This window comes from Aspergillus nomiae, assembly GCF_001204775.2.
Source record: "Aspergillus nomiae NRRL 13137 chromosome Unknown contig00063, whole genome shotgun sequence".
NCBI lineage: Eukaryota > Fungi > Ascomycota > Eurotiomycetes > Eurotiales > Aspergillaceae > Aspergillus > Aspergillus nomiae.
The window spans coordinates 35,837-50,157 of NW_015378118.1; the positions used below are offsets into that span (position 1 = coordinate 35,837).

At 47.3% G+C, this 14,321-nt stretch overlaps 4 protein-coding genes across 4 annotated transcripts; 2 read left to right on the top strand and 2 right to left on the bottom strand.

Annotated features, from left to right (window-relative positions):
• Positions 1-4: 4 nt before the first annotated feature.
• On the bottom strand, positions 5-4,119 carry ANOM_003027 (putative nuclear envelope pore membrane protein; the record flags this gene model as incomplete). The annotated part of the gene is made up of 4 exons (XM_015548284.1): positions 5-387; positions 450-3,425; positions 3,478-3,626; positions 3,679-4,119. 4 exons carry the CDS (start codon positions 4,117-4,119, stop codon positions 189-191), a joined length of 3,765 nt encoding a protein of 1,254 aa, XP_015408947.1. The 3' UTR covers positions 5-188.
• Positions 4,120-5,062: 943 nt separating this feature from the next.
• ANOM_003028 (ubiquitin C-terminal hydrolase 37) lies at positions 5,063-6,611 on the top strand (the record flags this gene model as incomplete). The annotated part of the gene is made up of 6 exons (XM_015548285.1): positions 5,063-5,164; positions 5,236-5,330; positions 5,392-5,491; positions 5,565-5,746; positions 5,814-5,998; positions 6,058-6,611. 6 exons carry the CDS (start codon positions 5,063-5,065, stop codon positions 6,609-6,611), a joined length of 1,218 nt encoding a protein of 405 aa, XP_015408948.1.
• Positions 6,612-7,792: 1,181 nt separating this feature from the next.
• Positions 7,793-9,418, top strand: ANOM_003029 (putative oxysterol binding protein (Orp8); the record flags this gene model as incomplete). The annotated part of the gene is made up of 6 exons (XM_015548286.1): positions 7,793-7,878; positions 7,954-8,030; positions 8,105-8,144; positions 8,202-8,271; positions 8,333-8,392; positions 8,468-9,418. 6 exons carry the CDS (start codon positions 7,793-7,795, stop codon positions 9,416-9,418), a joined length of 1,284 nt encoding a protein of 427 aa, XP_015408949.1.
• A 752-nt stretch (positions 9,419-10,170) lies between these two features.
• Positions 10,171-14,038, bottom strand: ANOM_003030 (condensin subunit YCS4; the record flags this gene model as incomplete). The annotated part of the gene is made up of 6 exons (XM_015548287.1): positions 10,171-10,347; positions 10,413-12,791; positions 12,847-12,988; positions 13,040-13,163; positions 13,217-13,728; positions 13,803-14,038. The coding sequence occupies 6 exons, from the start codon at positions 14,036-14,038 to the stop codon at positions 10,171-10,173; spliced, it is 3,570 nt and encodes a 1,189-aa protein (XP_015408956.1).
• Between the last annotated feature and the right edge of the window lie 283 nt (positions 14,039-14,321).

A 14,321-nucleotide genomic window follows, 5' to 3' on the forward strand; every position in this document is an offset into this window, starting at 1 on the left:
TATATTCTCATGTTTACAATATTCTGGGCGTCTGCACAATGTAAACGTTCGAGGTCTAAACAAGCAGCGGGCAAGGTATGTGCAAACATACTGTACTCCGTACAAAGGGATGAAACAAACGCAAAACATGGACATGGAGACGCCGGTTGCATTTAATATTACACCAAGTATCATTCTTTGTTTTTAACCTATGGCCCAGTTGGTTTCTCGGACTTTTCTAGATGTGTCTGAGAAGAAACTGAACAAAACTTGTCCTTAATCGCCACAACCTCGTAAGTTCCTTCGTCCGAGGTTTTAATGGTCTTGATATGTTCGTAAGAAATGTCATGCTTAATGTCAAGTATTTCCGCCTTCTTCCCCCTTCTGGCGATTGAGCTACGGATATATCTAAAAGAAAATTAGTACTCAGATGCTGGTGAAAGGGAAAAAAGGGAAGGGAGAAAACGCACGTAAACTCAAATGGTGGCGTCCCCCAGAATTCAAAGTGAAGCTCTGCTTCTCCACCTTCGTGTATATCAACAACAGAGGTTTGGCCTCTGCTGATTCTAACACTTGGCATTTCGTGGATGGTTTTCGTTACGTTTTTGTGCGCTTTGCATTTGCCACTGGCACCATCGCTTACGGCGGTGATGGTGAATATACCTGGTCTTTCTGCGATGCGACGGAAATTCGTCGTCCGGGAAGTAGCTTTTCTGGCAACCCCATCAAATGTATAGAATACCTCAAACGGCGCATGTCCTGAAAGCGAGAAAGAAAGCCGCTCACCCACGCAATAATCGGCCTTGGATTCGAGAGGGATTACGGTAGGTACGTCGGAGACTGCAACCCTCACGGATGAGGCATCATATTCGGTTGCCCGCTGGCACCCACGCGCGTCTCTGACCTTGTGAATGCTGACGACATGCTGGCCTAAGTCCAGATGGCGCCGTGGTATGGGAAGCATGTGTCTATTTGCAATGATGTTCGAGATTGACACAAGTTCCGGCTTTGCCTTCGAATGATGTTTTATGGATATTTCAAGGGTGAATGGTGGGACGCCATCCAAAGTGATGGGAATCAGTTCTTCGCCGCTGACATCCTCCTTGCAGAAACCGTAGATTCGGCCAGGAGCATCAAATCGCGCCGATGGCAGAGGGTTCACCTTCTGTGTCACAACCACCGGGTTGCTTCTGGGATCATGGTCATAGAGGTTGTCACCGATTTCCGTAAATGTATACGTGTACAGTCCAGCCTCCGAGGTATCCATTTCCATGGAAGCCGCATGAAGAACTGTCCTCAGGGTTTGCAATCGAACAGCTGGCGAACCACGAGTAATCTTGCGTTGCTGTTCGTATTTAATACTGTACGGCGGACTACCCGACAATCGAAGCTCGAGATTGTCATTTTCTCCTTGGCAAACATCGCGCTTCTCTTTGTGTCCGCCGGCTCCTACAGGAGAACCGTCCACAGCAGTAATCCGCGGGCGAGGTATCCATGAAACCTCGAATATCTTAGCGGCTTGGTCAACAGTTCCAGGACAGGAAGCATCAGTCACTCCGAGGACTTCATAACGCCCCTCGTGTTCCACAGTCAAAGCGCTGTTCTCCTGCCACAACGTCTTCTCAGCGACTGCTGAATCGTGGCTTGTTTTGTACCTCAGAGTCCATGGTCGCTCACCACTCAACCTTAGGGGAATATCAACTTTAGAGCCCTGTAAGGCCGAATATCTCCTACTTTTCTCGATCTCCCCGAAAGATACGTGTGGCGGTTTTGGTCGAGCGTCGATCTGGATACTATCCTTCAGAATTCGTTTGCAGTTTGACCGGTCTTTGACACTCGTTAACACAAGGTTGTATTCGCCGCCACTGACGAGCTTTTCGGTCACGATGCTCGACACGTCACTCTCTGTCTCTAAAACGTGCTTGCTTTTCTTGCCATTATGAACAAGTTCGTACTGCAAAGTCCATGGCGCTTCACCATGCAAGGCTACATCTACAGACACAGGCTCACCGAAGCAAGCCTTCCGCACCGCTCTAGACCCAAGGAAATGAGCAGAAGCAGGAGGCTTAACGTGTTGTTCCAGAACGGGGGCCTTATCTTTGAGAGGTCGTGGTGCGTACACTGTGTCTGCGATATCTAAGAAGCGATAGCGGTAGAAGCCCGCTTCAGACGGAGTAAGGTCCAGCTGAGTTCGCAGCCCCTCAATCAACTGGGTCTTGGTCTCAATGCCTTTGGAATGTTCAACGATGTACCGGAGCCGGAACGGCGGGGATCCTGTGAAGTCTAAATCGACCAACAAGCCGACCGGGTTGTTTGCGCATTTATCAAAAATCTTTTCATACCTGACAGCCAGCTCAGGTTCAGGAGGGTTATGCAGATAACAGGACGATGGTTCCAAAATTTCGCCTGTGCAAAATTGACTAGAAATAGCATCCAAAACGTACCACCCTGGATCTTTTATTTGAGGCTTTTGGCTCAGACTCTTCAGAGACAACTCTCGGACTCTACCAGGCATATCGCCAGCAGACTCATGATCGTTGTTGAAAGAATATACGATAGAAAAAGGCCCATCTTTGTCATACCCTTGTCCTGACTGGTGAAATTTGACGGGCAGGTCCACACTGTCCCCTCGTGCAACTTCTATGAAATGCTGATCATTGCATCCAGATAAAGATAATCGGGGCCTTTCATGGACAGAGAACTGATGCCATTGGGACAAGTATTTTGTAGGCAGTCGATCGACCTCATCCAAAAATGCTGTATAATTGGCGACGTTGCCACAGCCATCGTGTACTTCTTCAATCGCATAAAGCCACTCCCCACTGAGGTTCAGTGACTCATTCAACGGTACCTCGATTATTTGGCTCTGGGCCCAAGCAATGTCTGGCTCACGCGAATTGACAAGGGTACCAATATTCCTCTGACCTAGTAACGGTGACCGTAAGTACTCTGGTTGAATGTTTTGGAAAGAGTATCCTCGATCACGACGATTCACTTGTCTGCTGTATTTGATCTTCAGCGGCGGTGTGCCCTCAACCGTCAGGACCAAATTAGACAACTCGCCTCTACACTTATGGGTGTGGGAGCTTTTGATAGAGGCGCGAGGACATGATACAACAAGTGCATCAGACCTTCGCATACGAACGTCAAGATTGGACTCATCAACTACCCTTTGGAGGCGGTATATGCCCGGCCGCCGAATCGGAAGTAGAATGTCACGGTGCAAATCGGTGTCAGATCCCTGGTGCTTCTTGCCTGCCTGACGTTTCATCTGTTTCAGCTGCTTTGAAGTTATTGTGATTGTTTCATTGCCGCTGCTAGTAAAATCCAAGCGGAGTAACTCTATCAGGATAGGGTCGGTCTGGTTGATTCGAATAGGCAGATTGACGGTGGTCTTCTCTGAATCTATACAGAGAGGCGTCTGGTCTGGATTTAATACGGCAGATCTAAAATCATTAGTACATTAGACCAAAACGCAAGAATTTGTGGGAACCTCACCCTTCAGGCAGTATATGAACTATTTGTTTTCCTAGTATGAGTGAGGCATTATGAATGATATCACCTGGCTTAACACTCCGTTCAGATATTGACAACTCTCTATCGTAGGCCAGTTTGACTATTCCTGATACCCAGGCACCAATTGGAATCTAGTCAAAGTTAGTAAGTCTGACCACTGTATTGGGAGGAGTCTCCACATACCGGAATTCGAAACATGAGGAATACATTGCCAACTACGTGTATCAGAAAAATCGCAAGGGTTGTAGGAAAAGCCCATTCTAGCCAGGGTATGCGCAAGGCCTGAAGCCCAAAAAGGAACACTCCGTCAATACAAGCCCACTTCAGAAATAACCAGGTTGCATCTAAATCGTCCGAAGCTTTCCAAGATTCATAAAGCCGCCAAGCGTTGAGCGCGACATAAAAGGCCACTATATAGAGTCGTTGCGATGGTGCATCTATCAGCTCAACTGGGATAAGTGGCAAATTTGCACCTTGGGTTGTCGGCGATGCCTTTGAGGGGGACCTTTGGAGTCCTGCGTCGCGCTGTTTAGATCTAGATGGGGAGCTATAGGAGTCTCGCGATCTCTGCGACGGTTGGGGCGTCTGAGGGAAAGCAGACCGAAGTCGGGGAGTGTCATTCATGGCATGCTGTGATCGCGGGGTACCCACGGTCTACTAATATCACCTATACAATCAGTCAGCATATCCAGGAATGCGCAGCCAACACACTATCGTTCACTATTCTAGGTCCAAGCGCCGATACAAGCATACCTCCAGCAGAAAAGAGGCCCTCTATCTCTTAGCCGGTCTGGGGAGGCAAAAAGGTCCTTGCACTTTTGTGATACCTTGTGCTAGGTACAGATGCCGTACAAAGACCTTCTTTTACCTGTCGCCACCCACTGAAAATCGATGTTGGAAACCGACTTGAAGCGCTAATTCGACTAAAGCGCAAAAGATAAAGAAAAGAAGAAGGGGGAAAAAAGATCACTGTGCAAGAACGAGAGTCCGGCAATAATCTTCAACGCGTGGAGTCGCGTCCAAGGTAGCTTCAGCCAATGGGGAAACGGACCCAATGGTATAGGCGGTCAGGCCAACTTAAAGAGGTTAGCTACTACGGAGTACTAAAGTACCTACCTTGCCTCAGCTCCAAGCATCAAACACTACTACTACTCCGTAGGTACCTAACCTAGAAGAACTTGACGGGTATAGATGCATGTTGTCCACGGTAGTGTTCTTACGTTTCGCAAGCACCAGCCTTCCCTTATTTATCTACATTTTTTTTGGCGCCCTTAGTTGTTGTTCTATTTCGTCGTATCCTTTAGTTATTCAGTCATCTTAATCCCTTCATAACCTGATTTCTTTCTCAGCCTCGCCTCTTTTATGACGGTGGCCAGTATAGTAACGGTTCTTTTACGATAACCAAGCCTGCCCAATGGTAAATTTCTAACATATTACAGACCCTGGTACTTCATATTTGCATTGCATCCACGACCTATCGAAATCATTCCATCTCAACCCTCTCGAGGGAATTGGGAAAACGGAGGGTGCATTACACGCATGACTTTGCGACGACGGTTGAACAGTCATGGCCAATCGCCTAGATAACTCTGCCAACGACCCATGTCGGTCAGCAACGGTGCAGGAGAAGGAAAGCTGGAATGGCTTTTGTGAGCTGGAGTCGGAGCCTGTAATTATTATTATTATTATTACTATTACTATTGGTATTCAGTTTTCCTGTTTGTGCTGACTTCCTCTAAGGCTCTTTTCAATGTGATGCTGCGAGAATTCGGGGTGAAAGGCGTCAAAGTCCAAGAAGTTGTATCATTAGATGAAGAGATGATGGCATTCTTAAAGTAAGGCATATTGAACATGGTGCACCGTTTTCTACTAACCGAAGCACCTGTGGCCGCATAGCAAGCCTGTCTATGGTTTGATCTTCCTGTTTCGTTGGCGGGAAGATGATCCGGAGAAGCAAGAGGCGAGCTGCCCAGAAGGGCTTTGGTTTGCAAACCAGGTCGGTTTACCCCATTGCCCCCACACTTCCTCTAACGTCACTGAGGAACTCATTGCTGATAGTTTTAAAATAGACTACCAGCAATGCTTGCGCCAGTGTTGCCCTGCTGAATATTGTCAACAATATAGAAGGCATCGAGCTTGGGGATAACCTACAGCATTTCAAGGACTTCACGATGCCGTTTACTCCTGCGCTTAGGGGAGATGCCATCAGTAATTTTGAATTTGTCAAACGAATACATAATTCATTTGCAAGGTTGGAGTTTGCTAGCAAGCCTTTCACCGTTTCTTCGCCACGAGGAATGTATCTGACTTTTGTATAGGAAAATGGATATACTCAATTCAGATCTTCAACTAAAGCATGAGGCGAAATCTAGGCGTTCTCGTTCGAGTAAGGGCATGCACGATGAAACTGATATAGACGCAGGGTTCCACTTTATCGCGTTTGTCCCTGCGTTGGGGAAAGTCTGGAAGTTCGATGGCCTGGAACGCCAGCCCCAGGCACTCGGTACGTGAAGGGCGGCGGCAGGAGAAGCGTACGGTACATATCGCTGACGTGAGCCACAGGGCCTTGTACTCCTGATGAGGATTGGTTGGGTTTGGTAAAACCGCACCTTATCACCAGGATGACTGAATATGAAGAAGATCAGATTGAATTCTCAATCCTCAGTCTCGTTAGGGACCCGCTTGTAGACCTTATTGGTAAACTGGCTGTCAATATAAAGTGTCTGGAGATGCTTAATCAGCGCTTAACTACCCAAGCTCCTGGAGTGGCCCACTCGGACTCGCCGTTTGCAAGTCCCATCCTAGAAAATACTATTCTGGGTCCGGATAAGTCCTTTGATATAACAAGAGAGTCTCTCGATCAGGCAATTGTTCCAGTGGTATTGGAGAGGTACCATTTGTTCTCCGTGCAAGAAATAGCCGAGTTCCAACGAAAGCTTTGCAATGAACAGCAGATGTTACGAGCTGCGATTCGAGACGAGCAGCAAACCCAGCGGGCGGATGACGACTATGCGGCAGGGAGGAGGTACGATTACGGGCCAGCTATACGAACTTGGGTGCGATTCTTGGCCCGCAAAGGGCTGGTTGAGAGCTTAATACCAGTGGAAGAGGTATGATACAGCGGGGTGGCCCGAGGGGATTGCGAGCCTTTCCTGTACTGGAGAAAATTACTGCCGACGATAGGGCAGTTATTTACTGGTTGGTGATAGTAAAATGGTATCAGGTGAAAAGGTGAGCCCGAACAGGATGGAAAGACAATATTTGATACTAATGTAGTATCGCGCCTAGAGTACGGAGTACTAGTTAGATTAACACAACATAGAGGGGAGAGGGCCCGGGGGGTGCAAGGAGAGAAAGAAATGGATATGGAAACCACTGCCCTGGTCTGAAGTTGGACGGTTCACTGAAGTACTAAACGGACCTCGTGATGCGCCGATTGGTTGTCATCTAATCTTTTTAATAAAATGTATTGAGGTAAAGACAACTATGAAACTCTAAAACTGGTCTACTGTTTTAAGGTTAGTAATTAATCGATGCATGACTAGCTAGCTAGTTAACTAGTATTAGTAGTTACTGAACCATTCCTGACCTCCCGTTTTCCTTCGTTGTATACTTGTGTATGTACGACAAACATTCTTCTTGCTTTGTGAAATATTTGTATAGTGATATCAACTTCTCGCTGACTGCTATTTTGGGATCCAGATTACTTAGAACAGAAGCACTCTTCATAATTACTGCTTGGCGCAAATGATCTTACTCTAGATAGGTAATTCCTCTGGGAGCCTTTCGCCCTCTTCTTACTTGTGTTACGTCCTCGAAATACCGTAACAATGTACGCAGTACTAGTATGTACTGTACTAATAATAACCCCAGCTGTTTATTCCTTACAAACCAGAAATCAATCAAAGTGTCGGTGACGTACAGTCAAGGCAACCACAAGAAAATACCGAACGTCACCGCCTCTAGAGGAAGTGGTCATAGAACTTTCATCGCCGTTTTGTTACAGCCCGAATTCTGGTCTAGAAGTTTCATTCTTTTTGTTCTTTGGTACTTCTTCTTCATCTTCTTCTTCGGTTCCCCTGAGTTGAGACTTTACCTGGTTGCTTATCTTCATAACTATCCTTTCTCGTGGCGGGGGAGCGAAAGGCGATTTAATCCCCCTTCTTTGCATTTGGTCGCCACACCGATTCTGCCCATCGAAAGACAATTTTTTTTTTCTATATCGCTGCTCTCTTCAGCCATACACTTACCTACTGACACATTCTCTATTTCAGCCATTCAAAAGCTAGGCCTCGCTATGTCTCCCCCAGCAGCATCGGATGCTCCCGAAAAGACCCCCGACGACTCTTCCAAGTTGAAAACCTTCCTCTCTATTTTAAAGAAGTATGTGTAGATGGCGGTCTTGATTTTCATATTCTGTTCGATCCATACTGATTCGATGGTGCCGTGGCTCTATAGGTTTATTGGGGTCGCTGATATCGCATCTGTTCGCTTTTCATTACCTGCCCACCTTCTAGAGCCGACGCCCAATTTAGGTAGGTGGCTTCCTTGAGGCTACACTGGTGCCCACTTAACGAAGTGATTACTGACTAGGTCGGGGGTCTGGCAGAATACTGGAACTATTTGGACAGACCAGAGACCTTTGCAAGGTCAGCAAGGTAGCCTACCTTTCACCAGGGGCTCGTTTTCTGACGGGAAAGTCACAGCATTGGTCAATCAGACGATCCGCTGGGCAGGACGCTTGAGGTCTTAAGGTTTTGGTTCACAAAGGACCTGGTATATCTCTCCGTGGTACTTCAGTTGTTGTGAGAGACCGGTACACTGAAAGTGATCATAGAAATACATCAAGGGTAAACCGTGCAAGCCGTATAATTCTACACTGGGTGAATTTTTCAGAGTGCGTTTGACTTCCCCACGAGTGTTCACACGCTTCTGCCTGAATATAGACTAACTTATACACTCAAAATTTCAGGCTACTTGGGAAATTGATGCTGCCCTCCCAGAAGTACAGGTACATTCCAAGCCAGGGATAGCAAATGGAACCTCCACTGCGAAGGATGGCAATGCTGAAGCGGTCAAGGTATGCTACCTGACTGAACAGACATCTCACCATCCACCAGTATCCGCATTCTTCATCGACTGCCCTCAACGAGGGGTTTCAGCACGTGGCTTTGATCAAATTAGTGCCAAATTTACAGGCACAAGCATTCGCGTTGCCCCCGGTCAGCACAATCTGGGGATCTTTGTCAAAATCGCCCCGAGAGATAATGAGGAGTATCAGCTGACCCACCCTGCTGCCCATTTGGGTGGCCTGTTGAGGGGTGCACTGGCCATAACCGTCTCAGATACGTGCTACGTAACTTGCCCCAAAACACGCATCAAAGTGATTCTACAATACCTGGAAGATGGCTGGATTGGCCGAGCCCAAAACAGGGTCGAAGGAGTGGTCTTTCGGTATGATCCCGACATCGATACCACGACAAAAATCAAAGATGTGCCAGAGAGCGATATTCTTGCCAAAATTAGCGGCTCATGGCACGGACAAGTCTACTACACTTTGTCTGGGGCAGGTGAGCCCCAGCTTCTAATCGATATTACCCCACTCTTCCCAGCCACCAAGAGTGTGCCTCCTGAGGCGAGTCAACTGTCCAACGAGTCTCGCAAGTTTTGGTCCAGCGTTACCGAGGCGATAGTAGATAAAAATTATAACCAGGCCACCAAGTGCAAACAAAATATCGAAGAGAGGCAGCGGCAAAAGGCTGCTGAGAGACAGGCAAAGAATGAGATATGGCAACCTCGGTTCTTCACGGACGCTGTTGCTCCCTTGGGCAAACCAGAGTTGACTGAAGAAGGGCGCAAGGCTCTTGACGGACTTTATAACGGTGACTACAGCTTGAAAGAAAGTGAAACAAAAGGCGCATAGACTCACATCTCTTCTGGTTGTGAATGTACATACATACATGAATTTGGCGTATAAAACGAGAGGCTACGAAGTAGTCCTTGGCCTACGTACCATTACAAATTACTTTTGGAGCTTCCTTCTTGGTAATTTACTGAGTCCGTACATTGTTCTCTTTCTCCATTGACCGTCGCATTGCATTGGTGCCCTCAAAAATTTGAAGCTTCTAAAAGTGCAGGAAAAAGACACTGTTCTGGGCGCATACGATAAAGGGTTTGGATAAATTTAAGACAATAAAAAACAAAGCGATACAGTCATCACCACGGAAGCATGTTTTACTAGGGGCGAACATACATGTAGCTAGAAAATCTTGTTCATTTGTCCCAACGAATCCAGCCTGTGAAGTCTAAGCTTCCAGTCGATATTGACCACGAGTTATGACCAAAGCGGGCGGGCTACCACCTCCTGTAAATGAACAAAAATTACAGAAAATATGACCATTATATAAGCTTGTATAGGTTGGAGTCGCATATATGATGGCCCAGGCCAACAGAAACTACCTTCAGCAAGAAGATGAGAAGTATGATAATGATTACAACCACAATAGCCACCACCCAAACGATAAAAAGAAGAGTACTCTTAAGCTCAATATACTGCTCAACATAAGATTTCCCATAGTTTCTTGAATGACTCATAACTGCCAAATCCATGTTCACCGCTGCGCCATCTCAAAACGCCAAAGGAAACCAACCGACGAGTTGGACGATATCGTTGCCCTAGGTATTGGCAGTGACTACTACCTTGTTAAAACCAGCACTCACTATCTTCGTTATCTCTTCATTCTTATGGGGCAACAGCGATAAGGCGTAGGCTACATCATTCCATCGCCGCTCGGTCTCGCATCGTGGAAGGCGAGCAGCCAGCTTATCAGCCAGTTGCCGGGCATGTTTCTCCTGCAAAGCCACAAACAAGATTAGAAGCTGTACATGGGGAAGACAAGGATACCCGAAGCACTCACTTTTTCGATGAATCCGATCAGGAACCTGACAATACGTCTCAATGAAGCTTCTTCAAGGTTCCGCTCTGCACTCAAGAGACTGAACATATCAACGAAGTGATTGTACACTGCATTATCCTTGCTAGCTAGCTCCGTGAAGAACATGCGCGCTAAATCAGCAATTCTTTTGTCGTCATCTTCCAAGCACTTGGCCATCTCGCCTAATTGTCCCTTGACTTTGACCTGGCCTGCTAAGATGAGAAAAGTTAGAGTCATGAGGCATGTGCGCTTGACAGAGACATCATCATCATTGAGCCTGCGGTATAGAAAGTCTGTGTTCTCGTCAATAAGATGATTGAAACACACTGCCATATCACCCAGCGTAATTACTGCATTGCTACGAACGATTGGGTCTTCAGAACGTTCCATAACAGTGATTAAGAGAGGGAGGTTTTTCTCGCAGTACTCCGCAGAGACACACATTAATTTGGCCATACACAAAGTTGCTGCTGCCTGAAGGTTACGGTCAGGGTATGTGTTGCTGTTGGCGCAAATTTCTGTAACCAACGGGCCAAAGTTGGACAAGAGAGACTTATTTCCATAGAGCAGTTCTCGCTCACGGATGTGTGCCATGGCATCTGTAAAGTCATCTTCCGTTGTTCCACCGATGAGATCAAGTTCATCATCTTCGGTGGGGTCTTTGCTCGTTTGAGGTGTTGCAGTGGATGCTTTGTTTTTCTCCTGTTCCGCTTTGCGGCGCTTGAAGTCAAGCTCGCACAGCTCGAGGTGTACTATTTGCTTGATTGCAATATGTCCAACAACAAATAGCAGTTGGGAGAGCACAGCAGATGAGGACTTTCTGGTGGTTGGGCTGTCTGTTGACGCTGTCCCGGGATGCTTCTCGTCCCCATCACTAGCACCTTGTGAAGGAGAGCGCTGTGCTTGTGGCTGGAAAACAGACCTTGTCTTCCGCTTGAGGATATCAGAGCATAAAACATCTGGATGTTTAGACAGTGCATATATGGCACTAACAGCTTGCTCTGCCACCCCATACCATTCTTTATTGTCAGACACGATCTCGACAATAGCCGCGAGTTGGGTAAGGATGGGGTGATCGTTAATTAGTTTGGGAATGCCGACTTCTTTGGACTTTGCCTGTCGGCCCGGCACCATCCGTCTCAGGGCAATGCATGTATATCTCGCAAGAACAAGGTCCGCCCTTCCCAAACTCCCAAGACCAATCCGCAGCATTACCTCAATTTCCTTTATAACCACATCGGGGTCAGCAAGAGCAAGCATGCCAAGGACGATGATAGCACCCCGGCGTTGGGTTTTCGAGATCTCCTTCCTTTGGACCCCATATACCTGCCACAACTTCGCAATGACAGCATCCGAAATATGACCAGCCTTCATCATAGTACTTAGCAGTTGCTCAAGACATGTCAGCTCAGCGGGTGTAGAGCCAAACGTCAGACTGATCATGTTCCGAGCAACGTAGTTTGCCGCATCGTTGGGGCTGAAGGAATCTGGCGCTTCGAAAAAAAGACCTTTGTAACAGTCAATGAGATGGGTTTGGACGCCTTTCCCTTCGTCACTGTTGCCTTTTGTCCAAATAAGTCGGAGCATTCGTCGAATTCCACTACGGGATGTCTCCACCTTGTATGCGTCAAGCACAACAAAAAAGTCCATGGCTTCTATAGCCTCACTCTTATTTCTAGACGACAGCAGTTGTGTGACGACTCCAGAGGCAGTATGCAGAACCTCAATGAACCGAATGGCTTCGTTATAGTATTTTCTAGTCAACTGAAGCCGCGCTAGCAGTTCAGATGTTGCAGCTTGCTCGGCGGCCCTTTTCACCGCTGCGGCTTTCTCTTCTTCAGTCATGCGCGGTGCTTTGGAAGGGGATTCGTCTGGCATCTGCGTCGCATCATCTAAGAGTTCGCTATCAACATGCGAGGCCTCGCCACCGTCGAAACCTGGTGTCTCAGGGGGGCGGAGGGAATTCAGTTCGGCATCAACAGCATCAAGTCTGGCTATCCACTCTTTATAGGAGAGCTGTCCACCATGCATGATACTGAATGGGTGAGTAGACACCAGCTTGGAGAGTAATTTAATTGCGTTTCGTCGTACGTTGCTACTCTTGTCTTCCAGGCTCCTTGCTGCCAGTTCTGCAACTGCCTGCCGCCTTTTCGGGAACTTCTGATCCAAATCGCAGATCCTCATATACACTTGGATGGCACGGCACCGACAGTAGGGGTTAATGTCTAGGAAGCGTTCCTCGAGCACATCGAAGAACGCATTAATCTGGGTCTTGTAATTATCACTGCGCTCTTCTTGCCGACTGAGATCAGCAATAAGGTTCCCGCAAACCTCAATCACCGCACAACGAAGGGTATAAGACTGTTGCTCAGTCAGATGCCAACATATACAGATAGGAAGTGTAAGATGGTAGTACTTCGCTGTCAAGCTGCTTAGCCAAGAGCGTCATTTGTTTTATAATCAATCGTGGGGCAAGCTCAGAAAGTTTCACGATAAACGCAGATACCGACTTTGGCCCTCGTGTATCATTGGAATTAAACTCTTTATTTCCAAGCTCCCTGCCACATATTAGCTGACATCCCAGCAGTTCCAGGGTATGAGTTTAGTACTTCAGTATCTCATCCGACAGCTGAGGATAATCATATTGCTCAGCAAGGATGTGCAAAAATTCAGCCATAGGCTCGGACAGATGCTCAAAATATGTTAAGCTCTGGACGATAGATGTCTGAGCGCCTTCATTATGGGTCAGCTCCATTGAAGCAATCTTAAGTATCGTGAGCACTCACCAAAAGCATGGCCATGATGCTTGACCGCAATACATAGAACCTTGAAGGCGTGCATGCGAATAGTCATACTCTTTACTCGCTGCTCACTTTCGAGGATGAGATAGATCGAACGTGTAAATAGATTAACAAATGTGTCGCGGTCTGGTGTAGTCAAAAATATCCTGCTGAGCTTGAGCTTCATGACCTTGCACATAGTCTCCATGGAAATCTGTATCTGGGCTGTCCAGTCCCAATGACCATCTCTCATGCTAGCTTTCGACCGACCCGACTTCCCTACACCTCTCCGAGCAGGAGCAGCATCCGCAGGTCGCTCGGCTGCCTTTACTTCCACGGCAGAAAGTGCCCATTGTAATAAGAAACCATACATTTCTAGTAAATGCTTATGGTGTTGGACGCCATCCGGTTCGTCGGACTCGAGGTCTCCGTGGATAATATCTGCTTCAACGGATAATCCTGACACAATTAGGTCGAGAAGCTTGCTCAGCGACCTTATGGGCAAGATTGAGCAGTGTCTGCGAAGTTGAGCTAACGTTAGGGTTCTTTCCGAGCGAAGAGTTCGGGGGATGAATCAGAGGGTCGAGCGCACTTTAAGAGAAACTGTAAAGAGTCGAAGAAGGACGGCCTGGCTAGACCTTCCGGGTTCTCAGCTATCGCATCGACAATAGGGTTTAGGACATTATCAATTAATGCAGTGGACAATTGGTCCGGGTCGGCTTCACATTCCAAGAGTTCGGGTTCAGCATCAGTGGTAGGAACAGAGGTTGGGTCACTCAGATAATACTTCAGTGACTCGTTGATGTCGAACTGAGCCCTGTCCTCCATGATGGGAGCGGCTGCGAGGGATATCCTCGAGGGGCGTGTGGAAACTGAAAGACTTGGTTAGGCGGATAATGGGTGTCGTGGGGTAAAAGAGGGTTGGAGCGACGAGACAGCGAATGCGGAAGACAAGTTTGGTGGCGGCAGGCTTTTGTTTGTATTTTTCCTCTTTGGTGATAAGCTGGCGCTCTGGATCGGTAATAATACACATTTGATACAAATAATTACATCACATTGCCAACAGATGGGGCTTTTCCTCCCACCATAATACTGCTTAGGGAGCCTGCAA